We start from the raw sequence: 27,609 nt of genomic DNA on the forward strand, positions 1-27,609 counted from the left end.
TTATCTCTAGGCTGGATGGCAATGCATCGCTGCCTTCTCTCTGTGGTCCATGATTTGATGTGAATAGAGGTGGATAAGAGAGGAATATTGTACAATTTGATCATCTGTATAATACAATCCCAGAAGCACTAACTTTACAGGCGCTCGAGTAAGGACCGAGTGAATGTCGAGAGCTGCTCTAGCGGCACATTCTCCCGTAGGTTGTCCAGCTGACGGCACTGCACTTCTAATGTTTGCTCCTTCTTCCACCCTTTACCGACCACAACAATGATGGGGTACCCGATCAGGTCGGCGTCTCCCAATTTCCACCCCATTTGCTTGTCTCGGTCGTCGAGGATGACGTCGACTGGGGATACTGGGTCTGAAGTAAGTGTGTCATATATCTTTTCGGCTTCTTCCTCTAAGCCCTTCGCAGGGACAACAATGACCTCAAAAGGAGCCACTGCGCGGGGCCAGTTGAGGCCCTTGGAGTCCGCTAGACTGTCAGCGACCGCCGTGATCATACGTGAGACACCGATTCCATGACATCCCATTTGCATGGGTACGATCTGGTTTTCCGAGTTGCCAGATGAGGATTGGTCCACCATGACAGACGCTTGTAGAACTTCACTGTATCTGGTGCCGAGATGGAAGGTGTGGCCCAGTTCGATCGCGATGTGGGTCTTCACACGACCTTGAGCGCACTTGGCACACTTGTCACCATCCTGAACCTTGACAAGGCTGAGGCCATTGTTTGTTCCAGGGAATCGATCCAGCATAGAGTAGTCAATGTCTTCCACCTTGCAGCTTGCTTGATCCAGCAAGTCACTCAGCGGTGGACGTTTGTACACCCGCACCTGCGAGTCATACATGTCCACTACACGGCAAGGGCCGGATGCCTTGTTAGACTTAGACTTTGCTTCAGCAGCCCACTGTTCTAATGGATTTTCTACGCTGAGGTCAAGATCGATGCCTGCAGCATTAGCTACAGACTTGACAGCGTGAGAGTTCACTTCTCTTTCCACTGGCTCCTGGGTTTCGCCTTGCATGGAGAATTTAGGATACCACCCTCTCAGTAGTGTTCGCTTGTCCTTGGAAATCGACATCCAGAGACCTGTAGAAATGGTTGGTGCTGCTTCGGGGGACATATCTCCAGTGTCAAACCCAGGGCTGGCCTGGTGGCTTTCATTGTCTCCGAATTCATGGATCTTTCCGTCTGCAAGCTCATCATTATAAACAGTGTCACAGCTAGTACAGCTGATGACCGTATCTTCTCCTTTGGAGCTGGGGACATGGAATTCGTGGCTTAGGTTGCCGCCCATATTGCCAGAATCTGCAGCAGCAACCAAATATGGTATCTTCAAGTCGTTGAACAGTCGTGTATAAGCGGCTTTCACAGAGGTATATGTTTTCAAAGCTTCTTCCACAGTGCAGTCGAACGTGTAGAGATCCTTCATGATGAACTCTCGCCCACGAAGTAGACCTTGTCTTGGTCTTGGTTCATCACGGTATTTCCTCGCTACATTGAGAAATGTCAGCGGAAAAAGCGTCAATTACTACATGTAAACTTACAGATTTGGTATACTCGTAGAGGTAGATCTCTGTACGACTTGGCGAGACTGCCCACTAGAGTGGTGATTTCCTCCTCATGAGTAGGGGCAAGAAGGAAGCGAGATTCCTTTCTGTCATGGAATCTGAACACCTAACATACCCTGTCAGAGGCTTCTTGCAAGAGACCGGAGATACCACTGTACCTCTGAACCCTCTCCTAAGCGTCCTGACCTCTCCCAGAGTTCTTGGGCAGATATGGACGACAGTGAAACTTTTGACGCTCCTATAGTCACATTCAGAAGACTGTACGTCTAGCGCAAGAAGTATAATGGGCATACCAACTGAACGCATATGCTTATCAATCAGACGCTCCAGCTTGTCTTGCACGCGCAATCCTAGCGGTAACATATGAAATATCCCCGAATAAGCCTATACAAAGTTAGAATTGGCTATGCTATAAAGGGGGGTCCACTACCTGTCGGAGAAAGCCTCCCCGAACTAAGAGGTCATTCACGTCCTCTAACCCTTTGTCAATTGCTGTCATCAGAGTAAATTAATTGCATGTAGAAGTACCTTTTTCACCCTGGACATTTTTCTTTGAGATGCCTCCCGTTGGAATCCAGAAGTTAGACACCCGAGTTCGGCCATCCGTCTGTCATTATTAGCGAATAAGTCTTGCGGCAAGTAGATGCGCAATGTCCTACATGGAAACTGCATCTTGGAGCTCTATACAATGGCAAGACTCCACAGTATGCTCTATATGCGACGGAATAGCGGCCCGGGATCGGGCGAAAACCGGATATCATGAATTATAGAGTGTTGTGATTGACAATCCTTCTAAGTCTTTAAATAGGGAAATTTATTCAGAATAATGAACAGAAGGTAGCGTTTATCTCCAATATTATGGATATGATTAGTTGGAGATCTAAATAAAACGTCCGCATTGCAGGCTTTAGTTGGCCCGTGCACTGGGACGCCGACCAACGGTGAAACCGTTTCTCCGGCGGCCTCGAGGGTCTCCATAATTTTTTTGGGTTTTCGGGCGGCAGAAAAAAAACGTAGGATAAAACCATTCCAACGATACTGTGTTTTGGCCAGGAAATTGTCCCACCATGGCCAAAGGAAAGGGGAAGCGCTCCTCTGGAGCGACTGCTGCTGTCACAGAAGGAGGGGCGAATGACTCCAATGCTGGTGCGGATACTGTCCCTCAATTTGAGGAGAGTGCGTTTGCCGGCTTGCGCCAGAAGATCGAACAGAGATTGAAAGACCAGAACGCTGCTAAACAAAAGTCAAAGAATAATAAGAAGGCTGCTTCCAACGATACCCCGAAAAAGAACAACGAAGCTACACCCAAGCCCGACACAAAGCGAACCGATACCGACAAGAACAACAAGGGCAAGAAGCGGGACCGCAATGGCGAAGTGATCGCAAGGGAAGACAAGAACACCTTCAGCAAGGACAAGTTGTCGAAACCCAAGGAAGCGGAGCAGACCGATGCTCTGCGACAGGAGATTTTGGCCCTTGGGGGTACCGAGGAAGACTATGACATGCTTGCCGGAGTTGACTCTGAGTCTGAAGTCGAAGATGCTAAGAACACTTCCAAGGGTTCCGGGAGCAAATCTGAGGAGGATGCACTGAGAAAGGAGCTGTCGGGCATTTTGGCTGCTGCTGGTCAAGTGGTTCCCGATGATATTGCCGAAGACGAGGAAGATGAGGTGGGGCAAGAAGAGGAGGAAGAGGAAGAGGAAGTAGAAGAGGAAGACGTGGAAGATGACGAGGCCGATATTGACGTTGGGGATGATAATGACAGTGAGGAGGACCAAGAAAGCTCCGATGAGGATGTTCCTCCCGCCCCAGCTGCGAAGGAGACGAAAAAAGAGAAGGCTAAGCAATTTGCGGAGCCTCCTCTTCCTAAGGAATACAGCAAACTTGTGAGTTTATCACTGTTTTGCTAGCAGATGTCATTCTAACCAGACAATAGGCCGTCCCACCCAGATCCGACTGGTTCATGACCGAACTTCCTTCGATCTCCGCGAAACATGCGAACGCCTTGCCCCGACATCTGGTTGATCGTGTTTATAACTACGCTGTATCCCTGCTCGAGGAAGAATCCAACATGTATGCTGAAGCGCAGAAAACGTTGGCCTCCTCTTCTCACAAATTCTACACGACCATTATGTCCACCGGTACTCTTAGTGATAAGATTTCGGCGTTGACACTTGCGATACAGGAGTCGCCTGTGCATAACACTAAATCCCTGGAAAACCTTCTCGCTCTGGGGAAGAAGCGCAGCCGTGCGCAGGCGGTGGAAGTTCTGAGGACTCTTAAAGATATGTTTGCCCAGGGCACGTTACTTCCGAATGACCGTAGGCTTAGGTCTTTCGCGAATCAACCATCGCTCATGGCTGCATTCCAGGGGGCAGGAAGCAAGTGGTCTGAAGGAGATGCCCTCCCTAATGGTCTTCAGAAGCGCCACCTTATCGTTTGGGCATTTGAGCACTTCCTGAAGGAACAATATTTCGAGGTCCTCAAAATCTTAGAAGTATGGTGCAATGACGAGATTGAGTTCTCTCGTTCCAGGGCCGTGAGCTACGTCTACGAGCTGCTCAAGGAAAAACCCGAGCAGGAAACAAATCTTTTGCGACTATTAGTTAATAAACTTGGCGATACTGCTAAGAAGATCGCTTCTCGGGCTTCCTACCTTTTGCTACAACTTGAGCAAGCACACCCATTGATGAAACCAACAATCATCAAGGCTGTCGAGGAGGTTCTTTTCCGTCCAGGTCAGAGTCAGCACGCCAAATATTACGCCATTATCACCTTGAACCAAACTGTTCTGAGTACAAAAGAGGAGCAAGTTGCGGCCCAACTTCTTGACATCTATTTCGCGCTCTTTGTTGCCTTCTTGAAGCCCACCAAGAACAAGTTCCAGTCTGGTAAAAAGCATGGCAAGAACGGTAAGCTCAACAGAAAGGCCCAGAAGGCCCAGAAGGAGGCGGAGAAGGGTCAGGCTCAGCATGAGGAAATGCAAGAAAAACTCACTTCTGGCGTTTTGACCGGTGTGAATCGAGCTTATCCTTTCACCAACTCTGACTCGGAACGGTATGTAGTTTCCTTTCAGTCTTTAGGGCGGTTATAGCTAATCCATGCACAGACTTTCCAAGCACGTCGATACCTTGTTCCGCATCACTCACTCTTCGAACTTCAACACTAGTATTCAAGCCCTTATGTTGATCCAGCAACTGACATCTTCCCACCAAATTGCTGCTGATCGTTTCTACCGAACATTATACGAATCTCTTCTGGACCCACGACTGGCCACGTCTTCGAAGCAGGCACTCTATCTTAACCTATTGTTCAAGGCTTTGAAGAACGACGTGAACGCTCGACGTGTAAAGGCATTCGTGAAACGTATTATTCAGGTGCTTGGTCTGCACCAGCCGGCCTTCATCTGTGGCGTCATGTATTTGATCAGGGAACTAGAGAAGACGTTCTCTAGCCTCAATTCTTTGTACGATCAGCCCGAGGATAATGAGAGTGATGAGGAAGAGGTGTTCAGGGATGTTCCCGATGAGGATGATGAGACGCAAGAACAGCCTGAAGCCCAGCCGAAGAAGCCCTCAAGCCGTTACGACCCTCGCAAGCGAGACCCAGAGCACAGCAATGCTGATAAGACATGCCTCTGGGAATTGGTGAGTATATCCCATTACCTCTATCATTGTTTATACTTTACATACTGATACTGTGTTTGATAGCTGCCATACTTGTCACATTTCCATCCGTCCGTGTCGGTCAATGCGGCTCAATTGTTAGAGCACAAGACTATGAGCGGAAAGCCAGATATGACAATACACACATTGATGCACTTCCTCGACCGCTTTGTCTACAAGACACCGAAAGCCTCTGCCGCTACCAGGGGTGCCTCTATCATGCAGCCCCTTGCCGGCAGTGACGCGCAAGATCGGTTGGTGTCTGGTACCAAACAGACCCAGGAACTTCCGCTTAACTCCGAGGCCTTCTGGAAGAAGAAGTCGGACGAAGTGGCCGCGGAGGATGTCTTCTTCCACGAGTACTTCAACCGTGTCGAGAAGGACAAGGATAAGAGCCGCAAGAAGGCCAAGGATCCCGTCGAACATGCTGAAGAGGATGCCGAGCTCAGTGATGCCGAGTCAGAGATCTGGAAGGCACTGGTGGACTCGAAGCCCGAAGTGGAAGGAGCTGATAGCGACGATGATCTTGACTTGGATGACCTCGAGTCTGCCTATGATCAAGATGAGGATGAGGAGGCTGAACAGAGTGGAGACGAGGGAGTCATCTTCAACGACGAGTCTGACGTGGACATGGACGACTTCGAGGAAGAGGCTTCCGAAACCGAGAAGCCAGCTACCAAGCCCAAGGCCAAGAAGGCCGAAGATACATTCGACGAGGATGATGACTTCGACATGGATGTTTCTGACGACGAAGCCTTCCTTGACAGCGACGAGGACCTACCTTCGGACGTGGAACTCGGCGGCGGGGTGGAGCTCCCGAAGGAGGACGACAAGCCCGATCAGAAGAAGAAGAGACGCAAGCTCAAGCATCTGCCGACCTTCGCCTCGGTGGACGACTATGCGGCCCTGCTGGCCGGGGAGGACGAGGGCATGTAAGGGGAAGATTGTACAGCTGTGTAGCAACGCGATGTCCATACTACAGATACCACAAAAAGTCTATTTCAAGGCATTTACTTCAACACAAGTCTATTGTACTAAAAGCATATAGATCAGCGACCGTAGGAACCCATGCACTCAGTGCACAAGACTAAACAAGTAACATTATGGCATGTTCCAGACCATTCCCAGCCGGAAATAGAAATCCCAAACAGGTGATATGATATACATAAACGTCCCTTAACGATTTAGTAGACCAAACCAGTAGACTCCGACCCTAGTTAGGCAGGTACCTGATCAATAGAGCTTAAGGCTGCTGAAAAAAGAAAAGCCCAAAAAAGATAAAAACCCGGCCCCAGCAGGAGACCGAATCTAGAACCCAGGCGCCACATGGTTCTCGAACATGGATAGCCTCCATTACATCATCGTGGCATGAAATTGCGACTGCGAGCTTCTTGCTGACATCAATTGACTTATCGACCGGGATAAAATAAGATTGAGTCAAAAATCTGCTACCTACAATGAGACTATCCTGGCGTGTCACACCATTCGCTCTACGCAAAGTAAGCATCCCAAGGCTTCAAGAAAGGCAGTGATTGACTGGGCACGGGGGGATCACGCCATCTGCTAGTGCATAACGTGCTCAAGCTTAAGCCAACACGAGAAAAAGAAAAAAAAAAAAAAATTAATAATCGATCATCAAATTTAGTATAAAGAAAAGGGAAGCTGGTGCGAGATTTAATATTGGTCGTTGTGTAACTAACTTAGGCTACTTGTATTGTATGTAAGGTGCAACCTATGGTATGAGTAGGTTTGGGGGAAGGTTCAGATCGGCCGAAGTGCCCAGAATTAGCGCAAAAAAAAAAAGCATTAAAAAAATAAAAGGCGCATTTATTATTTTCATAAAATTTAAGTAAGCAGTAAGCGAAGGGGCAAAAGTAAATAAATAAAAAATTATTCGGTTAAAAAAATCCTATCCAACGTATGGAGTATCGCAGTCATAGATCTCGTAAGTACTATAATCCGGCCAAGGCAAAGGCTGTTACTGGATAAGCACGGGACAACGTCTTCGGTTGAGGCCAAGAACCAAGTGGGGTGCATCCGCTACAAGGTAAAGAAAAGTTCAGTTTACGGATGCGGGGCACTCAACTGGTTCGGATGGGCTCCGCCATCTACGCCTTCCGAGGTAATGATTGGCAGCGGGGGGGGGGGGGGGGGGGGGGGGGGGGGGGGGCGCATGGGTAACTGTGTTGCATCCAATGCCAGATGGTGGAGTCATGGGAAGTTATCCATAATTCCTGACTGCTTTTAATTAATCGACTATGTAGCTGCCTCTGCAGGTAGGTAGTGTTCACCACTGGAAAGTTTATGGTGATCGTTGCCCTGAAAAGGCACCGAATACGAAGTAGTTCTCAACCTCTCTCTTAGATCTAAGGTATCTTTGACTGTCACCCTGGTTGAACTCCCGTGACCCGTGGTCGCGGAAGCTTGAGTTACTTTGGCTGTTTTAACTCGGTACCTCAAGGAGTATAATCTTACCTGGGAGCGATTCCTGCCCTAACAAGTAAGTAATGGGACGCGCAAAGAGCCGATTCTATGCGTACCATCGATGGCCCACACAGCCGTGAGCACGTCATGGGTTTACTATTCCAAGTTTACTTTATCTTCGGTATCGGCGTCCGACTCATTGCGTCGATGGTCATTCCACGGGATCCGCTGAGGGTGGACGCTAAGCTAAGAGAAGCTTAAGCTGGATTTCTGGAAACGGACTTGCCCTGCGCCTTTATCAGCCGCTGAGGTCAATGCAAAATAGAAATCAATCAATTAATTAATTAAAGAAAAGAAAAAGAAAAAAGGTGTAGAGACTAATGTGAAAAAAAAAAAATATTAATCGGATAGTATTCATGATAAGGTTCATTCAAAATATTACTCGTGATGTGACTTTTCTTTTTCTTTTCTTTCTTAATTCTTCGCCTCCTCCATCTGACAACCATCGCAGTGGTTGATCTTCTCTCCTTCTCTCCCGCCTCTTAGTGTCTTGGGGTCGATTGCTTGGACGCCTCCAAGCTCTCTTGGTACGTCCATGCCCAGCATTTGCCATTCGCATTTGACGCTAATTAACCGAATAGATTTTTCCTTTTTATTTCCTTTTCGCCTTTGTTCAATTCCGTCTAGAAAGTTTTACAGATCTTCTTCTGATATAAATCCTTATTCTGTCCCTAAGGTAAATGATTCTGGTCCCACTTGGCTGGCGGTATTCCATCACGCATCCGTTTACTCCTCTGGGCGACTATTGACCTGCGATTATCTAGATCTTCTATCTAAATCTCTTAACGTGAGGAGCAGTACATGCATCCAAAGGCCTCCAATTCTACTTCTACCACCCACTCCACCACTTCCTTGCAACAGCGGTCTGTCCGCTCCTCAAAATGGCTGCGCCCTATACATCCAAGGCCCTTGACGGGCGTGGGGACGAAGACCGTCAGTCTTCCGCCTCGGAGCGACCTGATTCTCCCGATAAGGTGAAGGATATCGAGAATCAGCGACAACCGGGAGTGCAGTCCGATTCGGACACAGATGACATTGGAAGACAAATCGAAATGGAGGCTGGTAACTCCATCAAATACCGAACATGTAGTTGGCAAAAGGTGCGTTCGCATGCCGAAAAGGATAGATCCATGGCTTGGTGCTAATCAGCATGGACGAACAGACGGCCGCGTTGCTCTTTTCCGAATACATCTGCCTGGCTATCATGTCATTTCCCTGGTCCTATTCCGTTCTCGGGTTAGTTCCAGGATTGATTCTGACTGCGGTTATTGCTGGGATTGTGCTTTACACTTCCCTGATTATTTGGTAAGTGAATGCGACTCTGTATCCCCTAAAGCCGAAGTTAATAGTCACCTTAGGAGATTCTGCCTGCGCCACCCCCATGTTCGCGACGTGTGTGATATCGGTCAGCATCTCTTCTGGGACTCGAAGATTGCCTGGTATCTGACCGCAGTGATGTTCTTGTTGAACAATACCTTTATTCAGGTAACCTCACCCAATATCATCTCAAGACCCAGGATGGGTGAGCCCTAATACTGTTCTAGGGGTTGCATTGCTTGGTCGGCGCCGAGTGGCTCAACACGGTTTCCTCTCACGGGACGTGCACTATCGTCTTTTCCTTGGTCACGGCAATTGTCTCGTTCGTCTGCTCACTTCCAAGAACATTCAGCACACTATCCAAGATTGCCACTTTCTCAGCGTTGTTCACGTTCATTTCAGTGATGTTGGCCGTAATCTTCACAGCTATTGAAGATCATCCCGCTGGCTACAGTCCCGCAAAAGGCGACCCAATTGTTACCGCAGTCCCCGTGGCCGGGACAACGTTCGTCTCGGGCGTCAATGCTTTTCTGAACATTAGCTACACGTTCATTGGTCAGATCACACTCCCGAGTTTCATCGCCGAAATGAAGGAGCCGAAGGACTTCTGGAAATCCGTTACGGCTGTCACTGTTGCGGAAATCATCGTGTTCAGCTTGGTGGGTTCGATCGTATATGCCTACACCGGCAACCAGTATATGACCTCCCCGGCGTTCGGCTCTATCAGCAATGAGGTGTACAAGAAGGTGTCTTTTTCGTTCATGGTCCCGACCTTGGTTTTCCTGGGAGTGTTGTACGCCTCAGTCTCTGCCCGTTTCCTCTTCTTCCGTCTGTTCGAGGGAACGCGCCACAAGGGTAATCATACCGTCGTCGGATGGGCTGCCTGGGCTGGAATCCTAGCCGTTCTGTGGATTGGGGCGTTTATCATTGCCGAAGTGATTCCATTCTTCTCCGATCTGCTTTCGATCATGAGCGCGCTGTTTGATTCATTTTTCGGGTTCATTTTCTGGGGTGTCGCCTACCTCCGGATGCGACGTGAAGACTACGGACCGGATTTCTACAAAAATCGAGGAATCCGGGGCTGGATTGGCTTGATCGTCAATGTCGGCTTGATTTTCGTCGGCCTATTCTTCTTAGGGCCTGGAACCTATGTAAGTTCGACCTTCTCGGTCATGCTGTCCATGGTCACGACTAACGATCTCTGCAGGCTGCTGTTGACAGCGTAGTCCTAAACTATCAAGCTGGAACTGTGGGCAGTCCTTTCTCCTGCGCTGATAACGGATTGTAATGAGTTCATGTTGTTTGATCTAAATTTCTATTCTTTGCGGGGGTGATCACAAATGTGTGTCTTCCGACGTGTACGACCCTGGTGGTTTTTTTAAGGACCGTGGGAGGAATTTTCTTATTGTTATGATTCGGGTCCACAGCACTTTCTGCATGACTGACTGCCTCTTCGTGTTATTATGGTAATGAAAGATATCATCTCTGTAGCGATGAAGTAAAGTTTCTCAGACAGACGACATGTCATGCGCTGAGATTGTCTGAATTTTGGAGACTACACAACACTCCCCAGTGGTACCGGGGAGGGGGTGAAGATACTCTTGTCACGCCTTTCGCAGAAGATTCCAATCTGGCCTATTGATTCACACCATCGCCGTACTCCGTCGATGCTTGATCTTGCGTAAATCTAGTGAGTAACCCGCCCGGTGGGACGGAGGGGACGGCTTGCCCGCGGAATTTGCCCTATCGGCATGTGACTTTCCCGCTATCGGTCATACTACTCCGCAATTCTTCCCTGTCGTCCTCTGTTCACGAACTTCCTTCTGTAAAAAATCATCTCTAATCGCTTCAAAAACTCATCATGTCGGCCGTACGACCTTTGCGACGAGGTATCAACCTCCTGGGATCGAAATCGCTATCGCAGCCCACTTCTATCGTAGCCAATGGCTCTACACTCCTTCCGCGGCAGTTGACATCTCCGCTCCACCGCGGTCTCCGCACTCCAACTGCTGCACGCCCATTCCTCCGTGTCAGCTCTGTTTCTTCCCCCAATGGTGGTGTGCGATTTGCTTCGTCTGCAGCTCCCTCGGGACCGCTGAGACAGACTCAGCTGTATGACCTACATCTCGCTCGGGGCGCGAAAATGGTGCCCTTTGCGGGGTTTGACATGCCCTTGCAGTACTCCGATCTCAGCCATGTTGAAAGCCACAAATGGACCAGAGAAAAGGCAAGCTTGTTCGATGTGAGCCACATGTATGTACACGCCCATGAATACTCCCATAACATAGAATCAAAGACTAACGCCAATTGCAGGGTTCAGCACGAACTCAGCGGACCAGGCGCAATCGAGCTCCTGATGAAGGTCACACCATCATCCCTCGATAAGCTTGGCCACAACCAATCCACCCTCTCTTGTCTGCTCGAAGAAGGCACCGGCGGTATCATTGATGATACCGTCATCACCCGTCGTACTGACGAAACCTTCTACTTCGTCACCAACGCCGGCCGGCGCGACGAGGATCTCGCCTTTTTGGAAGCTGAGATCTCCGCCTACAAGCAAGCCCACGGCGCCGACAGCATCAAATGGTCCATCCTCGAGGACCGCGCCCTGGTCGCTCTTCAGGGCCCCCTCGCAGCCGAGGTTCTCCAGTCCTACGTCCACGGCTCCGGCCCAGAAACAGACCTCAGCACCCTCTACTTCGGCAACTGTCGCGAACTTCATCTCACCCTCCCCGATGGCTCGCGCACCCCTCACCCCCTCCTCATCTCCCGTACCGGCTACACTGGCGAGGACGGCTTCGAAATCTCCATCCCAACAGCAGGCTCCCCTTCTCTGCCCGCCCAGGTCACCGAGCTCCTCCTCACGAACGCTGACCAGGTCCGCCTCGCCGGCCTAGCAGCCCGTGACTCCCTCCGCCTGGAAGCAGGCATGTGTCTCTACGGCCACGACATCTCCACCGCCCAGACTCCCCCCGGCGCATCCCTGGGCTGGGTCGTCGGCAAGGACCGTCGCGACCCCGCAACCGCCAACTTCAATGGCGCCTCCGCCATTCTCCCCCAGCTCGCCTCCCCCGCCAAGACCCTCTCCCAGCGTCGCGTAGGCTTCACTGTCGAGAAGGGTTCCCCTGCCCGTGAAGGCGCCGTCATCGTCGATATCAACGACGAATCCCGCACCCCTGTCGGCATCATCACCTCCGGTCTCCCCAGTCCTACTCTCGGCGGTACCAACATCGCCATGGGCTACGTCAAGCAAGGTCTCCACAAGAAGGGCACCGAGGTTGGCATCTTGGTCCGTAACAAGCTCCGTAAGGCTACCGTTACCGGTATGCCCTGGGTTGAGAGCAAGTTCTATCGTGGCAAGGCCTAGATCCCACACTGGGGTTGAATTCTGTTCATCTGGTTTTTGAGCTTTGGTGGTTGCGGTTTCTGTTCCTTTTTCCTTTTATTGAATTGTTTCATGCCGTGATGTACTGTAGATATTACGATTCCCCTTTTCACTGCATTTGTGCGAGACTGCCATCATCTTGTCTCAAATTGGATGCCCTGTCTCGGCAGGGTGTTTGATTAATCCTCAACGAATGAATAAAGAATTTAAAACACTTCATTAATGGGTTTGTTCTTGGTTTGCTGTAGTATTATGTAGTTTCTACCTGTAACGCTCAATTGGGTACGTAGTTCGATTGCAGACTAGTTAGGAGATCAGTGATCTCCATCTTACTCCTGAAGGAAGAACTTTATATTGCAGACTCTTGGTCTTTCTATGACTAGTACAATTAACCCAGTTTCATTTTTACCATCAGAGTTAGTTCATACACTTGAACTTAATCAAAAGGAGTACCCCTTGTCGATAGAGACGGCGGTAAATCCTCCTCCCCAGTTCCCCAATGGCTCTCATTCCTTCCCAACACAAGCACCAGCTCCCGCCCATCGGTGAAAAAGTCATGCCCCACCCAGTTCTTGCTATAAGGTTTTCCATCCAGTGTCGCAGATTGAATATAGATGTTCTTATACGCGGGATCAAAGTTAACGGCACGGATCGTGGCGGTCCGTCCCGTCAGCGGCGAGGTGATGCGAACAGACTCGAAGAAGGGGGCTGAGATCAGGTACACGTTTTGTCCCGGATTGGGGAAAAGACCCATCATGGTCATTGCGACGAAGGAGCCCATGGCGCCTGAGTCGTCATTGCCGGGTAGGCCAGTTGGGTTTGCGTTGAAGAACTTGGGGACGTAGAAGTGGGCGCGGGAAGCGGATTTGCCGGGACGGCCGCCGTAGTGGTACTGGAAGACGGTTAGGAAAGAGGGCTCGTTGCCGATGTATGTAATGCCAGTGTCATGGAGGTAATCGAGGCGGCGGATGAATTGAGATGGGCCTCCAAGACGAGTGATAAGGGCGGCCATGTCATGGGGGACGAAACTGGAAGGTCAGTGTGGATTAGTTGAATCGTTTGACTAGCTCTCACTCACAATTGATACTCCCATATACTGTCCTCAAATGTTTCGGCTGCATTGTTTTGGAGCGAACAAGCTCTCCCGCTTGTGTCGATGTTGGAACAGGTGATAGGGTCCTTTTTGTTGATTAGACGTAATACTTTCATGGGACTAGGCCATGGGGGCAAACCTGATATCCCCAGGTACCATTCAGATACTTGGGTTGAAAGAAGCCTTTGAATCCGGTATCAGTTTCGTTTATGAAGGAGGCCTGATCGTCGCGAAACAGATTCTGCCAAAATCGAGAAGTAGCTTCGTATTTTTCAACATCACCCGTCTTTCCGAGGCCACGGGCCATTTGTGCAATAGTGAAGTCATTATAAGAGTATTCCAGCGTGCGGGAGATGCTCCGCGTCATCGTTCCAAAGCCCTTGTAGTCAAAATCCTCTACTGGAATGTAGTTCAGCGATTTCCAACTGTCTAGGCCACCACGCCCTTCGTTCGACCAGTCATACGGTTCCTCTTCAGCATCCTTCCGGACTGCAGAGTAGCCCGCTTCCCACTCTATTTCATCGGAAATGCCCTTGAGATATGCATCGGCAAGGACCACGTCCGCATTTGAGCCACCTTGGGTGTAACCTAGACTGGTCAGCTCGCTTCTATTAATAGGGCTACAATTCCGCACCTTTGCAGAGCGACATGCGGCAGTCTGGAAGCCAGCCCAGATGTTTCTGGGTATCAATCAACGATCGAACCATTCGAGCCAGCGATGCAGGATCAAAGATGGCCAGAAATGGCAGCTGAGACCGAAACGAATCCCAAAGACTATCACATATCAGAGAAGAGCTCTACGGGCAGACGGCGCGCATACCAGTAGAAAGAGTCAAAATATGGCTCTGTGCTCTTCCACAGTGGGTTCTCCCCGGTGTAGTCCTGCGGATTGATCATGGTGCGGTAGATTCCACTATAGAAAGTGGACAGGAATGAAGAATTGACTCCATTTCTCGATACTCGGATCGGGGCAAGCTTCTTTATCCACGAATCCACCGCGGCGGAATGCGTCGCATTAAAGTCAAAGTTAGGTATTTCAGACTCAGAGTTGCTGCAAGCTTGTTCGCTACTAATGAAGCTAAGGCCTACGCGGGCTAGAACCGTATTATCGGCCAATGAGTTAAATCGAACGAAAGCACCTCCCTACACTTGTTAGCTATAGTTGACACTAACAGATTCGATGCCTGAACAAACCGGTAGCGGGTACCCATTTATGCTTCGGGAGATCGTGAGGTTCTTTACATCCGTACTCGCTCGCGAATTGACGAATATGCCATTATCTCTGACACCGGAGGCACTGCGAAAGTCGACGCAGAAGTACGGAGTGTAGGATCCACTTCCAAAACTGGGTAAAAATCGAGCATGGCCAACCATCCGCCCCGTGTCAGCATCTACGGTAATAGTTCCATTGTCCTGTCGAGTGTCGGATAAGTCACTAAGATCCAACAGGATAAGGGGCTTTGCTTCCTGATCTGCTGGGAACCGAAAACGGAAGAGAGATGCATGGTGGGATACCGTCATGTCTACCTGAATTCCCGATGCCATGGTCAATGCAAAGTAACCCGGGGTCGCAAAGACAGAGCCGGGGTCGTAGCGCGTCTTGCGCTGTTTCTTGGGATACACACAGCCATTCACATCGTCATCCTTGCAGCTCACATATGGGAAAATAGGGAAGTTCCCGAGCGAAGGTTGACCTCCAGTACCTGAATCATGCAGACTGGAAAACCCCGTGATATTACTTCCATCGTATGCGAAGCCGCCCTGGTTGTTCACAGAATCTGTGTCGGCTACAGCCTTCGCCATCCCATAGGGAAGTGACGCGCCGGCGAAGACGTTGCCTAAATAATACAGGGGATCAGATGCCAATCGCAATGTTTGTTATTGAGAACGATTGGAAGAATGATACCTCCGTTCGAACTTCCGATAAGTGGGTCAATATATTGCAGTACATCGTAGTCTGCAGGAATTGAAATGGAGCGAGGGTTAGTGTAGCCCAAGGCAAGAGGAGCAGCGATAAAAGACGACCAAAGAACAGACGACGCCATTGATAACGAATATTCTAACAGTATATAGCAAATCAAAGGAGCGTGTCATGACAATAACGAGAGATATCAGTTACGAGATCAGGGGATGACTATGGACGATCAGGAATGCTCCTTCCTGGCATGCTGGGTAAGAGGCACTTTATGCATGCCATCTAGGGGGGGAATGGATTCCAGGGAAAACCCCATGATTCTACTAGTGATAGATGCAGGTCTTTACTGCGCATGGTCCTCATGTTTGGATATTGGCAACTGGCATTCTTTCGTTAATTTCAACGATATGTATGCCCCTGCTGATCAATGCACTAGGATATGTTCGACGCCTCTGAATGGTTCGGGCTGTGATCAGTTCGGTTTCCCGCAGGACGTGGCGCTAAAAGCTCATTTATGTTCAATAGTTGCGATAATATAAACAGCCATCATGGGGCCACCGAAAGGCGTTGATCTGCCTCAGATGATCTTCCAGTTTAGTTTCCGTTCGGGCGACGCTTGTTGTGAAGCAATATGATAGGTACATTTTCGAATATTCTCGAAGGCGGACGGAATACACCTGGACTGTCACACTCATAAAAAAAAACCTTTATCACCCGTGTTGTTACTGAGCCTCAACAGTTTCGCATGACTTCGGTACAGGACCGAGGATTGTTGGTGATGATGAAAGGAAGAGTTTCAAAATGAGCCGAGGTTTAAAAGTCCAGTGATCCGCTGCCCCTACCGCCGTCGCCAATCAGAAGAGCCCCCGGACACCCAATCTTCAGGCCTTGTTGAGGGGATCAGTCCTTTACCACTCGGTTGGGGTGTCAGATAAGCAGAAGACTTCCACCAGGAGCTCCCGAGATACCAATTGAGCTCCCCATCAGGGCTGCTTTGTGGCTGAGAGCCCTTCTGACGAACTCGATTTTTTGCCATCCTGGAGTGCGAGCTTAGATCTCACTGTCGCCATGCCGCGAGTCCCCTCGTCAGTCTTCTCTCGGGCTGTCCCCACCACGACCAAGTTCTGTCTCAAGTCAAATGGTCCTATAAAAGCCCAGTGGCTCGTGCATCCCCCTTGGAAGGTTTCTCTACCTCGCAATCTCTCCCAGCGACTCTATTCTTCTGGTACTGCATCCCATCCCTCACCTCGTGTTTCACTGCTAATCACTCTGTCCCCGGCTTCAGAAGCTGCATCACCACTATCTCCTCAGACATCTAAGCCTCGCTCTCGTCTACGCCGATTTGTGGGCTTTACATCCATTGCATTAGTCGCCTTCACTGCCGGACTCGTTTACCAAACCCAGAAGACCGTTTCTCGCATGATGACGGTCACTCTGCGTACAGATGAGGAAACTCTCACCGCATTCGCTCCTCCCGACCAGTTCTCGCAAGAGGTCGATGAATTCATCCGCAACCATCCGGTAGCCGTGGCGCTGCGGGAGAACCCTGCCTTCACCGAGTCCCGGCCGCATATGAAAATCCCCGCCGAGCTGCGCGACCGCCATCTGACGGCAGGCACCCTTTCAGGTCCTGATCGAATTGTTGTTCCGCCGCATGTCTTCTCCGAGAAGGATGGGAAGAGCCTGGTTTCGATCTTCTACCTCGGTTCCGCCATCAGTGGCCACCTGGGCATTGTCCACGGTGGTCTTTTGGCCACACTGCTCGACGAGGGGATGGCACGGTGCTGCTTCCCCGCTCTGCCGAACAAGGTGGGCGTAACGGCCAATCTAAACATCGACTATCGGCGTCCTGCCATGGCAGAATCCTATGCTGTTCTGCGGGCCGAGACTGTGAAGGTCGAAGGTCGTAAAGCCTGGGTGGAGGCGCGCATTGAGACTCTGCCTAAGGAGGGAGAGGAACCCGCGGTTTTGGTTGAGGCAAAGGCCTTGTTTATAGAACCCAAGCAAGCCGCGGTATGTTTATCCGCCCAAAGAAATCGAGACTCTGAAAGCTAATATCCTTTCTTTCCAGGCCATGTCGAGTCTATATAATATCACTAACTAGCGCCTCAGCTAACTTGAGACCAGACCGATTTCCGAGAATTGATATAAAATGACATATGCATTTATTGGATAGGCGTATAGACGGTTAGAGACTGGTTTGTTTCAGTGCAACTGTATATAGTGACTGTATAGTATTTTGTTTGGTTAGATGTAGCCTAGCAGTATCACAACGGGGCAATTCATATATGCTTTAATTGACCATACTTCTTCCTTGGGGACATGGCCGACTGCAAGTTTTGAACCACATGTGTAGACGGGCAAAACAAAACATGAGATACTGCACACTGTAAAAGGATTTGGCTGATTTTACTTATAGACAAGGTGGTAAACATACGTCAGCTCAGCACTACTACATAATTTAAAAGGCGGGACCTTAAACGCGCCGCCGACCGCCTCCCGGGATCCGCAACTGGGAAGCTCTCCAACACCTTAACTCCACGACACTGACCGACGGCCAGCCTTCCCAACTTCCCTCCTCCTTGCCCGCTTTCTCCATCCGACTGCCTCATGCCCGCTTGCTGAGCGTGGCAACAGGTCGTTACTTTCTACTCGATTAAACTCCTTCTCGCCAGTACAAGTGGGATCTTTCGTCACCATGTCTAAACCCACCAAGTACCTCCTCGTGTCCTTCCCCACCTCCATCACCTCCTCTCACCATCGCGACGACGCTCTCGACGCTGTCTCCGCCACTGTCGCCCCGGAAAATGGTTCGGTCGCCCCATTCCCCATTCCCGAGTTCAAGATCGGCACATTAGACGCCTTAGTGCAGCAGGCCGATGAGCTGGCCAAACTCGAGACCGCCTGTCAGGGTGTTGTGTCCAAGGTCGGCGATGCGCTGAAGAATATCTTGGAGGGTGACGAAGCGCAAATCAGCAAGATGAAGGCTGTGAATGATAGTATGTTTTTCTCCAGACCGGTGAATCGGCATTGAACAAGATGTTAACATTGAATCATTAGAGCCGGTGGATCAGTACCTGCGGACCTTTACGTGGAACAAAGTCAAGTACAGGGCCGATAAGTCTTTGGGTGAGCTTATCGACCTTCTCCAGAAGGTATGCTTCTTGAAATGCTCAACTGGCTGTTTGTGGCATCTAACTGTGAATAGGAAGCTGCCAGCATCGACAATGACATCAGGTCGAAGTACTCCCAATACAATCAAGTCAAGGCCACCCTGGCCACTCTTCAACGAAAGCAAACGTGCGATACTCCTTAATCTATACCTACAGGATACTGACGCCTAGTGTAGAGGTAACCTGGCCACTAAGTCCCTCGCATCAGTTGTCGACCCCCGCAGTGTAGTCCAGAATTCGGAATACCTCGAGACACACCTCGTCGCCGTCCCGGCCCAACAGATCAAAGAGTTCCTCAAGACGTACGAAACCGTTTCGCCCATGGTGGTCCCCCGGTCTGCGACGTTTGTCGCTTCGGATGACGAGTTCACGCTGTATGCTGTCACGACGTTCAAGAAACACAGCTTGGAGTTTGTCCACAAGGCCCGTGAACACAAGTGGATTCCCCGTGAATTCAAGTACGTGGAAGGTGGAAAGGAAGAGGAGCGCAGGGAAGTCGAGCGCGTAGGAGGCGACGAGCGCAAGCTCTGGGGCGAGACACTGCGGCTCGGACGGACAGCCTGGAGCGAGGCCGTCATGGTCTGGATCCATGTTCTCGTTCTTCGTGTGTTTGTTGAGACCGTGCTACGCTACGGTCTTCCTCTCGACTTCGTTTGCACTCTTATCCGGGTATGTACTCATAGTCAGTGGTCTTTACGGTTTAGGACTAACATGATATAGACACCGGGTTCCAAGCAAGCTGACAAGGCGAAGCATAATCTGGATGAGAAGTACTCTTACCTCGCCGGGAATGCGTTCGGACGGGACAAGAAGGGTCGGGTCAAGAAAGACGACCCGAGTGAAGTACACGAAGGAGGCGGCGAATACACGGCATACGTGTATTATGAGTTCGAGCTCAATTAGGGGGTAAGATCCTGTGGATATCTGTCTGGGTACGGTACACTTGATACCTTGTTTTGTAGCGTATATACTTTGCTTACTTGCTTCGCATCATACTCTTGAATATCTTGAATGAAACACAATCCAAGACCCCAAAGAGGAGTAAAATTCTATATATAGATCACCGATTTAACAGATTTAGTTCGCAAATATCCACAAGAACAAACCCACATGCAACGAAAAAATGAGATACACGAGAGAGGATCTACTCCTTCTTAGGAGGCAAGTAACCCTGGGCATCCAAATAATCCACAATTTGCTTCACGGCATCCTCAACCGGCAAATCATAATTCTCGATATGTATCTCAGGCTTGAGAGGCTTCTCATAAGGCGCACTAATGCCAGTGAAATTCTGAATCTCACCCGTCCTGGCCTTCTTATAGAGACCCTTGGGGTCACGCTTCTCGGCAACCTCAACGGGAACATCAACGAAGACCTCAATGAAGGGCAAACCGGTCTCCTCGCCCGGGGTGGGGACTTCGTGCAGGTCGCGCGCGATTTGACGGTCCGCGATATAGGGCGAGATGAACGAGGTGATAGCGATGGTGGCGCTGTCGGCGAAGAGCTTGGCGACCTCCCCAATCCGACGGATATTCTCGTTGCGGTCCTTCTCGCTGAAGCCGAGGTCCTTGCAGAGTCCGAAGCGGATGTTGTCACCGTCGAGACGGTAGGCGTGGACTCCCCGGTCTCGGAGGAGCTGGCGTTCGAGCTCGACGGCAATGGTAGATTTGCCCGAGGCGGAGAGACCGGTGAGCCAAATTGTGAGACCGCGTTGGTTGCGGAGTTCGCTGCGTTCGCTGCGCGTCAGGGCGCTGGCGTGGAAAGTGATGTTTCTTTTGGTGATCATGTTAGTTGACTACGGGATGGAGGGGTATATGCATGGTGGGGAAGGGGAGGGAAGTATGGACTTACGTAGACATTGTCAGGGAGGGCTGATGGTGGAATGGATGAAGATAGTGATTTCAGGGAAGAAAGCAATTCAGGAGATTGAAGATATATATTTTTAAGTATTGTGATGAGGAATCAGGAGGGGTAAAAAGGAAAGGACGTGGGCTGTCAATGCCGAAGACTGAAACAGCGGGGCGCCGATCGCGGGGGTTTGGTTGCTTCGGTGTGCGTATGCTGCTGCATAATCATAATTTATTTGACTAAATAATTAACATCATGATCAGCCAGGTGTTTGGATATACATTCTTGGCTTGAACAATTGTCATACCTGAATTTTTTTTATTGTTTCGGTTTTTCTTTGTTTTTCTTAATTTCTTTGTTTTTCTTTCCCGCCCCTTTCTTCTTGTTTCCTAGTAGAACTGCTTAACGGTGTAAAACCAAGTCACATGGGCCCTGCATCATGACCTTAGCTTGCTCTTCCCCTACTATCTATATTCCTCTTCTAGTACTTATCTCAACAGAGACTTCCCCCACGTACTAACACTAGGATAGAACACGGCATCAACACACTATCCATTCATCGCACCAAGTGCTCTTGAAGTGAAACAAACCCCGAAGCCAATCGGTGTCCATCATACGAACTTACAGATCGTTTGGAGATTGTCGTCCGATAGCCCAGACTCTACATCAGCCCGGGTACTCCACTCACTGCCAGGTAGATTTTGAAGAAGGATCGCAACTTAAATCTACCAACTCTACGTGGGGTCTTCTATCGGAGCTCTAATAAAGACAAGCGATCGAAAGGTATAGAGAGTCTTGGCCAGTATTTGGGGGTTCAGAACCCCACTCTGTCTCTGCGATACCCTGCCATATCTTCCCAGTAATTGAGGATATCTCAGTCAACAACAGTCAAAAGTCATCAAAATTTTAATGCACAGTCCTCTATCGTCTACAGAGACTCAATGTCTTGCGTTGATGGTTCTTCTGTCTACTGATAAACTATTAATAGCCGATGACTACATTAGTATTTCCCTAGGGCTCGTCTGCAAATCAAGGCATTGAGCTACATGGATGACCTCAGCAGTGTCACTAATCTATTGACCGGGGATAAAGCTTGGGCACAAGAAGCCAAGTCTAGACATCATTATATGGTCTCTCGCGCGGCCTCGAAAAGATACAGCCAAGCGCAGAGGACAGTTCATCAGGCACAGGGTTGCTTTCCCATGGCTTGAGTTATCGAGTTAACATGATAAACCATTCAAGCCCTCAAAGAAGAACTCGACAGTAGCCATCCAGATATCTGCGTTGGCTGGATTTCCACCATTGGGAGGGTCCCTTGTGAGTTAAAACGACTAACAGTCGTTCATGTTTATCTGACGGCGCATCGGCTAGATACATGCCCAGCTCCACTAGCGCATACGGAAATGCAACCCTAGCCTTTTATTTAATTCGGAGTTACGGTTAAGGGCCGAGGTATACAAACTTAATTCATATAGGGTCTCTCGGTCCTCACTATGTTATGGTTTCATCCGCCATGCAGGATTGAATCTACCTCATGCTGTGGAAATATGTACTTAGTCTTACTATAGACTGTGGCAGGGTAGCCTGCAGTGTGATTCCACTAACGCAGCTGAGAGGACAGATAAGGGGAAAGGTGGGGTAGTATAATACGCACGGGGAGCTAGGCTGAGCTGACACGTCAAGCAAACGGTGAAACCCCTCATGTCTGGGGCCTTTCATGGATGTCTACCCCTTCTTTTTGCGAAAAGCACCGGCGCTTCTAACTGGCTTCTGTATTATCGGTCCACACATTGCGAGGCTAAGAAAGCTTCGGAGCATCAATCTTTGCGCATGGTGTACTATGAGCTGCTTCTTCCATTAGATTCAGGTTATATATACCCAGCTCAATGCCATTATGTCAAAGAACCATCGCCTCCGGCCGCTGCTGGGCTTATTACCTCCCATGGACATGGCACACGTTCGGAGTCACCAGACGACCATTTACAAATCAGTAATTCAAGGCGTCATCGTTCGATATCATGGTTCAGGGTCTCCCATCGCAATAAAAATAAAGATGCAGAAACAAAGCCCACAAAAATCGTTCAAGATGGAGCAAACACTCAATCATACTTGAGTCAAACAGAGTGTAAGGATGAACCTGACACCAGCAAAAGAAAAGTAAGCGGTTCGGGAGGATCAATTGTGTCTGCGCAAGGGGCCCCGGTCAAAGGAGAAGAAGAAAGGCAAGGCGAAGCGAATATTGCGAGGCTAGGTGAAAAGGTGATGAAGGATCTGTGGAGTGAGGCATATAAGAAACTCCACAGCGACAATGCCAATTTAATCGAATCATATGAGAAGGTCTTGCTGGCTACTGAGTCCGATCAGATAATTGAACGATCTCCAACTAAGCAGGTGAAAACGGATCGACAAAGGAGAATCCAAGACCTTGTTTTCTGTAAACTTCAGGATATAGAACAAGGTCGGTTCGATATTCCGAGAAGAAGTAGGCAAGGTGTTATCGGGGATTATGTTCGTCGTACTGTTCATGGCATTCTCTATGCGAAAGACTTCGTTACAGCAGCAATTAGCGCTGAACCCCATGCTGCGCTTGCATGGGCTGGAGTTGTGATGGTTCTCCCAGTAAGTGATTCATTTTTTCTTTGATTCTCAAGGGCATAACACTAAAATCATCTTTAAGCTGTTTTTGAAACCCTTTACACAACGTGAAGATGCTGTGGCAGGACTCGAGTTTATCTCAGATCTTTTGATCAGATATCAGGTCATCCAGAACTCCCATGTTCGAATTTTTATGGACGTCCTGGGTAAAAGGTACATACATGGTTTGCTCTACCGTTCACTGTTGAATTACAGGATCTACCTGGCAATATAGTTAGAGTCATATTCTAAGGTCATCATATAGTTCTCCTGAGGATAGATCCAAATTTGGCCTTCAGCTCAGGGAAAGAACTATAACTTTATATTCTCAGGTATTGGAGTACCAGATCCGACTGACAAAGCAACTCTCTCGTTCTGGACTTTGCCAATACATGAGAGATATTGCGACCGCTGATGACTGGAAGGAAATGCTCACTGAAATCAAGCGCACCGACAAATCGATCGAAGATATATTAGGGGATTGGTCAAAGAAGACGGTCCAAGAGATTCATGCCGAACTTACCTTGATGAAACGTGAGGTCGAAAGGCAATTGAACATTGTTATTGACACTATCAACGTAAGATACATAGTGTTTCGATGTTTACCGTCCACACGTCATAACTTACTTGTTGATCAATACAGACTCAAGCAGCTAAAGATCAGCTGAATACCCTCCATCCGGTTACGCGCGCTGCCTTTGGCTCTTATGAACAAGCTAGGGAAACATGCCTTGTTGGTACTCAGGTGCCTTTACTTCAACTAGTTCAAAATTGGAGTAACGATGCCCAGGGAGAGCCTATCCTGTGGCTCCAGGGTATGGCCGGTACTGGCAAGTCTACAATTGCCCGAACCGTGGCTTCTGCGTTCTACAACGGAACATCTTTATTAGGTCAGGAAACACTACCCAATGAGGCGTGTCTTGGTGGTAGTTTTTTCTTCGACCATAGGGATGAGAACTGTAGGGACCCTAGGAAACTCTTTCCTACCTTGGCTAGAGACCTAGTTGATGTTCTACCAGAGATTCAGCAATCTTTATGTGATGGTATTCGTAGCCATCATGCTACCTATGCAGGATCCTTAGATGGCCAGTGGAAACATTTGATCTTCAACCCTCTGAAGATGCTGAAGACAACGCTCCCTGTGACAATACTTTTCGTTCTTGATGCACTGGACGAGTGTCAAGCTGGAACTAGGGAGGATCAGGATGACATCAGCGATATCCTGGCTCTACTCAGTCAAGTTCGAGACTTAACGACTGTGCGAGTTCGGATACTCATTACTAGTCGTCCTGAAATACATATGCGTCGTCGATTCAATGAGATACCAGAAGGAATTCGTGATGAAACCGTGTATAAAATTCGACACCTAGATGGCGATGGAGTGAGAGTGGATGACATTACCCGCCTAATTGAATATAGATTGTGGGAAGTTAGAAGAAAGCATGATCTCCCGCGGGACTGGCCTGGAGAGGAGAGGGTCAAAAAACTGGCTGAGCAAGCAGATGGACTGTTCATTTATGCAGCCACAGCATGTCGTTTTCTTTCAATGGCTAACAGAAAGACAATTGAAGATCGCCTAGGGAGGATATTTGACGGTGATGTGGGCCTGGATGGAATGTACACTAGAATCCTCCAGGTCGTGCTTACCGGAGAAGTGGACAACGACCAGGCGATGTCCGACTTATTTAAACAGGTAGTTGGCCCCATTCTTGTTCTATCCAGACCACTTTCCATCATAGCCCTAAGCAGGCTTGTTGAAGTCGAGCTTAGTGACACAAGATGGCTTATGGAGCACCTTTATTCGGTCCTGGAAATGCCCCACGGTGATCACGGCCCCATTAAATTGTTACATCTATCATTCAGGGATTTTCTTCTATCCTCTCAGCGATGCAAAGATAGCCACTTTTGCATCGATGAGAAACAAGCGCATCGTGAAATTTACCGGTACTGCCTGAAGATCATGTCTAATGCCCTACGACGTGATATATGCTGCCTTAAGGACCCAGGTACTCAAGTGACAGACATAAAACCTTCAGTCGTGCATGAATTCCTTCCAGAGCAGGTTCGGTATGCCTGTAGTCACTGGGTGGACCATCTTCAACAGAGCGATATTGTGGCGTCTGATGACACAGTGCTCTATGACTTCCTAAGAACACACTTTGTCCATTGGCTTGAAGCAATGGCTGTTATGGGAAGGATCCCGATCGCGATCATGATATTAAACAACTTAGTCACTCTTCAGGTAAGTACGATATAATCTCTGCGCTGGACCTATGGTAATGGATGTAGCTGGGGACCAGCGCAAAAATGCGAAGACTTGTTCAAGATGCACGACGGTTTGCTGTCAGCTTCAGGTCAGTGTATGAGGGAACCCCTTTACAAATTTACATATCTGCTTTGCTCTTTGCACCGCAGGAAAGTATCATTCGACGTGAGTTTGGAGGAGAGATTCCTGCTTGGATATCTCAGAAGCCAAGTGCTCAAAAATATTGGAGCCCATTACTGCATAGCATCCCAAAACCACGCGGTGAGACCATCAAACGCTTAAAATTCTCACCTGACAGCAGACTAATGGTGGTGGTATCTTCGTATATGTACTCACATGTGTGTCGGTTATGGGATACGTCAACTTGGATTTGTCTGAAATCGTTTGAAGATCAAGATAACATTCGTGATGCTGCCTTTTCATCAGACAGCAAACAGTTGGCAACCGTATCGGAGGCCGGGTCCGTCCGCCTCTGGAATACACACACTGGGAGATCAACGTTTCTCGAATCTGATTCAAGTGCGATAACTTTCGTGATATTTTCGTCAAACGGCGAAAGGCTCGCAGCTATATCTAACGGAAAGATCAAGGTGTGGGACTTGGTATCAGGGAGTCTATTACAAGAAATACCCGATAATAAAAGCGACATGGTTTCCATATCCCCTGATGGCAGATTCATAGCATCTTGGTCTGTTTTTGATGTTATAGTTTGGGATGTTTCACAGGGGATGACTTTACACACTCATAGGCGACAGGGGGTCCGTACTATCGAATTCTCTCCTGAAGGGAACTTGTTGATTGCATCCAATGATGGCACAGTTGAGCTATGGGATTGCACGGCAAATATTTTGCATTCGTATAACAATACTGACAACAAAACCTTGGTCGCGGGTTTCTCACCTGATAGTAAAACCATTCTCTCTCTTTTAACAAACGGTCAAGTCAACGTGTGGGATTGGACTACAAATGAGTTCAGAGACAATATACACCATATAAGGGAGTCAGGAAATTCCAACCAATATTGCGGAAGGGCATCATTCCCACGATTCGGTGAATTCGCGGCTTCTTCGGTGGGCGATAAACCGAAAGAGATTTGGACACTTATCCCGGGAGTCTTGACGGAAATATACAGATTCTCCGGTAGAGTGTTAGATGCACTTGCATTTTCGCCAGATGGTGAGACAATAGCAGCCTCTGCATGCTGGGCAGAAGAGATCACGATTTGGAATGGATCATCAAAAGTTTCAGAGGCGTTCGATGATGTGCATGAGGATACTATTACTGATTTAGGCTTTGCTCCGAATGGTACTGTTGTTGCATCGGCCGCCAAGGATGGCACCATCGGATTTTGGGAAGCGCAATCAGGAAGGCATATGAAAAGTCTGCGAGCGGTGGATGATTCTGAGGTTCGGAGTATAAGGTTCTCAGCCGACAGTCAAACTATAACATACCGAACGTATAATGGGCAATGTGTTGTCTTGGATATACAGACGTGGAAGGTTCTAAAAAAGCTTGAACTTGGAAGGGACCCTTGGAAACTATCGGACATGGCAATATCACACGATGGTCAACTGGTGGTGACCGGATGTTTCCAGGACCGAAACGACACGAGTCGTATTGATCTCTGGAGCCTGACCTCGGCAGAACCTCTCCTTACATTCACAGAAGGATACATCACTAGGGATAATAAAATCTCACCCCATGGAGGTTTCATAGCGTCGACTTACTATGGATCTTCTTCATTCCAGCTTCGACACATACAGACAGGAAACCTGATTCACTCCATAGATCATGAAGAAAGACGTCCAGTCATTGCATTCTCCCCAAGTGAGAACATGATTGCATCGGCAGAACATTCCATCAAATTGTGGGATACTTCTACCGGTACATGTCTCGGGCAACGTTCAATCGATGGATGTGTTGAGCTTATGGTCTTCTCTGGGGATGGAACGTGCCTTTGCACCAATGAAGGTCAATTTGAAGTTTCTTCGATCCTCGGGGCCGACCCCGACTTGTGCAATGATAAGATGGTAGGGACAGGGGTATACGTGCATGATAACTGGGTCATGGAGGGAGACAAGAAACTTATACACCTACCTGTAGAATACAGGGCTCGTACATGTACTTTTGGAAGCCGTGTTGCCATAGCTAGCAAGTCCTCTTCTGTCATGATCATTGGGCTCAGTGCGAATGAGAGGGAAAAAACGGTCTGAAGGTGTTAGTCACCAAATTTTATTTAACGTATATAAAGAAC

General features: G+C 48.9%; 9 protein-coding genes across 9 annotated transcripts; 6 read left to right on the forward strand and 3 right to left on the reverse strand.

Annotated features, from left to right (window-relative positions):
- Positions 1–57: 57 nt before the first annotated feature.
- Positions 58–2,418, reverse strand: BDV27DRAFT_128738 (putative proline--tRNA ligase AIM10). Its single transcript, XM_032067044.1, has 7 exons — positions 2,235–2,418; positions 2,104–2,182; positions 2,006–2,049; positions 1,869–1,959; positions 1,734–1,813; positions 1,552–1,681; positions 58–1,498 (listed from the first exon to the last, which is right to left on the reverse strand). The coding sequence occupies exons 1-7, from the start codon at positions 2,334–2,336 to the stop codon at positions 135–137; spliced, it is 1,890 nt and encodes a 629-aa protein (XP_031927293.1). The 5' UTR covers positions 2,337–2,418; the 3' UTR covers positions 58–134.
- A 188-nt stretch (positions 2,419–2,606) lies between these two features.
- Positions 2,607–6,233, forward strand: BDV27DRAFT_128739 (RNA-binding ribosome biosynthesis protein MAK21). The gene is made up of 4 exons (XM_032067045.1): positions 2,607–3,461; positions 3,512–4,632; positions 4,685–5,222; positions 5,286–6,233. Exons 1-4 carry the CDS (start codon positions 2,643–2,645, stop codon positions 6,174–6,176), a joined length of 3,369 nt encoding a protein of 1,122 aa, XP_031927294.1. The 5' UTR covers positions 2,607–2,642; the 3' UTR covers positions 6,177–6,233.
- Positions 6,234–8,048: 1,815 nt separating this feature from the next.
- On the forward strand, positions 8,049–10,696 carry BDV27DRAFT_128744 (putative neutral amino acid permease). The gene is made up of 7 exons (XM_032067046.1): positions 8,049–8,251; positions 8,306–8,400; positions 8,489–8,824; positions 8,887–9,029; positions 9,083–9,209; positions 9,269–10,192; positions 10,249–10,696. The coding sequence occupies exons 3-7, from the start codon at positions 8,606–8,608 to the stop codon at positions 10,327–10,329; spliced, it is 1,494 nt and encodes a 497-aa protein (XP_031927295.1). The 5' UTR covers positions 8,049–8,251; positions 8,306–8,400; positions 8,489–8,605; the 3' UTR covers positions 10,330–10,696.
- Positions 10,697–10,878: 182 nt separating this feature from the next.
- BDV27DRAFT_128748 (glycine decarboxylase subunit T) lies at positions 10,879–12,651 on the forward strand. Its single transcript, XM_032067047.1, has 2 exons — positions 10,879–11,294; positions 11,355–12,651. The coding sequence occupies exons 1-2, from the start codon at positions 10,903–10,905 to the stop codon at positions 12,406–12,408; spliced, it is 1,446 nt and encodes a 481-aa protein (XP_031927296.1). The 5' UTR covers positions 10,879–10,902; the 3' UTR covers positions 12,409–12,651.
- A 211-nt stretch (positions 12,652–12,862) lies between these two features.
- BDV27DRAFT_172503 (glycoside hydrolase family 92 protein) lies at positions 12,863–16,029 on the reverse strand (the record flags this gene model as incomplete). The annotated part of the gene is made up of 7 exons (XM_032075887.1): positions 15,426–16,029; positions 14,714–15,357; positions 14,340–14,662; positions 14,154–14,293; positions 13,659–14,107; positions 13,505–13,605; positions 12,863–13,454 (listed from the first exon to the last, which is right to left on the reverse strand). The coding sequence occupies exons 1-7, from the start codon at positions 15,562–15,564 to the stop codon at positions 12,863–12,865; spliced, it is 2,388 nt and encodes a 795-aa protein (XP_031927297.1). The 5' UTR covers positions 15,565–16,029.
- Position 16,030: 1 nt separating this feature from the next.
- BDV27DRAFT_116401 (PaaI family thioesterase) lies at positions 16,031–17,735 on the forward strand. The gene is made up of 3 exons (XM_032064672.1): positions 16,031–16,659; positions 16,720–17,447; positions 17,506–17,735. Exons 1-3 carry the CDS (start codon positions 16,503–16,505, stop codon positions 17,536–17,538), a joined length of 918 nt encoding a protein of 305 aa, XP_031927298.1. The 5' UTR covers positions 16,031–16,502; the 3' UTR covers positions 17,539–17,735.
- A 213-nt stretch (positions 17,736–17,948) lies between these two features.
- BDV27DRAFT_116407 (H(+)-transporting V1 sector ATPase subunit C) lies at positions 17,949–19,619 on the forward strand. Its single transcript, XM_032064673.1, has 5 exons — positions 17,949–18,433; positions 18,495–18,589; positions 18,643–18,734; positions 18,784–19,276; positions 19,328–19,619. The coding sequence occupies exons 1-5, from the start codon at positions 18,133–18,135 to the stop codon at positions 19,508–19,510; spliced, it is 1,164 nt and encodes a 387-aa protein (XP_031927299.1). The 5' UTR covers positions 17,949–18,132; the 3' UTR covers positions 19,511–19,619.
- Position 19,620: 1 nt separating this feature from the next.
- BDV27DRAFT_116415 (adenylyl-sulfate kinase) lies at positions 19,621–20,577 on the reverse strand. Its single transcript, XM_032064674.1, has 2 exons — positions 20,459–20,577; positions 19,621–20,379 (listed from the first exon to the last, which is right to left on the reverse strand). Exons 1-2 carry the CDS (start codon positions 20,464–20,466, stop codon positions 19,752–19,754), a joined length of 636 nt encoding a protein of 211 aa, XP_031927300.1. The 5' UTR covers positions 20,467–20,577; the 3' UTR covers positions 19,621–19,751.
- A 2,710-nt stretch (positions 20,578–23,287) lies between these two features.
- BDV27DRAFT_116431 (uncharacterized protein) lies at positions 23,288–27,570 on the forward strand (the record flags this gene model as incomplete). The annotated part of the gene is made up of 3 exons (XM_032064675.1): positions 23,288–23,667; positions 23,733–25,331; positions 25,379–27,570. The coding sequence occupies exons 1-3, from the start codon at positions 23,482–23,484 to the stop codon at positions 27,566–27,568; spliced, it is 3,975 nt and encodes a 1,324-aa protein (XP_031927301.1). The 5' UTR covers positions 23,288–23,481.
- Positions 27,571–27,609: the final 39 nt, after the last annotated feature.

Source organism: Aspergillus caelatus, assembly GCF_009193585.1.
Source record: "Aspergillus caelatus strain CBS 763.97 unplaced genomic scaffold BDV27scaffold_94, whole genome shotgun sequence".
NCBI classification, from domain to species: Eukaryota; Fungi; Ascomycota; class Eurotiomycetes; order Eurotiales; family Aspergillaceae; genus Aspergillus; species Aspergillus caelatus.

Coding starts and splice junctions, on each gene's coding strand:
- BDV27DRAFT_128738 (XM_032067044.1), bottom strand. CDS start 2,336: ATGATATCCGGTTTTCGCCCGATCCCGGGCCGCTATTCCGTCGCATAT. Junction 1,960..2,005: donor GGGGAGGCTTTCTCCGACAG/GTAGTGGACCCC, acceptor AACTTTGTATAG/GCTTATTCGGGGATATTTCA. Junction 1,682..1,733: donor GCTTAGGAGAGGGTTCAGAG/GTACAGTGGTAT, acceptor AGGGTATGTTAG/GTGTTCAGATTCCATGACAG.
- BDV27DRAFT_128739 (XM_032067045.1), top strand. CDS start 2,643: ATGGCCAAAGGAAAGGGGAAGCGCTCCTCTGGAGCGACTGCTGCTGTC. Junction 3,462..3,511: donor CTAAGGAATACAGCAAACTT/GTGAGTTTATCA, acceptor ACCAGACAATAG/GCCGTCCCACCCAGATCCGA. Junction 4,633..4,684: donor ACCAACTCTGACTCGGAACG/GTATGTAGTTTC, acceptor ATCCATGCACAG/ACTTTCCAAGCACGTCGATA.
- BDV27DRAFT_128744 (XM_032067046.1), top strand. CDS start 8,606: ATGGCTGCGCCCTATACATCCAAGGCCCTTGACGGGCGTGGGGACGAA. Junction 8,825..8,886: donor GAACATGTAGTTGGCAAAAG/GTGCGTTCGCAT, acceptor ATGGACGAACAG/ACGGCCGCGTTGCTCTTTTC. Junction 9,210..9,268: donor TGAACAATACCTTTATTCAG/GTAACCTCACCC, acceptor ATACTGTTCTAG/GGGTTGCATTGCTTGGTCGG.
- BDV27DRAFT_128748 (XM_032067047.1), top strand. CDS start 10,903: ATGTCGGCCGTACGACCTTTGCGACGAGGTATCAACCTCCTGGGATCG. Junction 11,295..11,354: donor TTGTTCGATGTGAGCCACAT/GTATGTACACGC, acceptor CGCCAATTGCAG/GGTTCAGCACGAACTCAGCG.
- BDV27DRAFT_116401 (XM_032064672.1), top strand. CDS start 16,503: ATGCCGCGAGTCCCCTCGTCAGTCTTCTCTCGGGCTGTCCCCACCACG. Junction 16,660..16,719: donor CCAGCGACTCTATTCTTCTG/GTACTGCATCCC, acceptor CCCCGGCTTCAG/AAGCTGCATCACCACTATCT. Junction 17,448..17,505: donor TAGAACCCAAGCAAGCCGCG/GTATGTTTATCC, acceptor CTTTCTTTCCAG/GCCATGTCGAGTCTATATAA.
- BDV27DRAFT_116407 (XM_032064673.1), top strand. CDS start 18,133: ATGTCTAAACCCACCAAGTACCTCCTCGTGTCCTTCCCCACCTCCATC. Junction 18,735..18,783: donor ACTCTTCAACGAAAGCAAAC/GTGCGATACTCC, acceptor CGCCTAGTGTAG/AGGTAACCTGGCCACTAAGT. Junction 19,277..19,327: donor TCGTTTGCACTCTTATCCGG/GTATGTACTCAT, acceptor AACATGATATAG/ACACCGGGTTCCAAGCAAGC.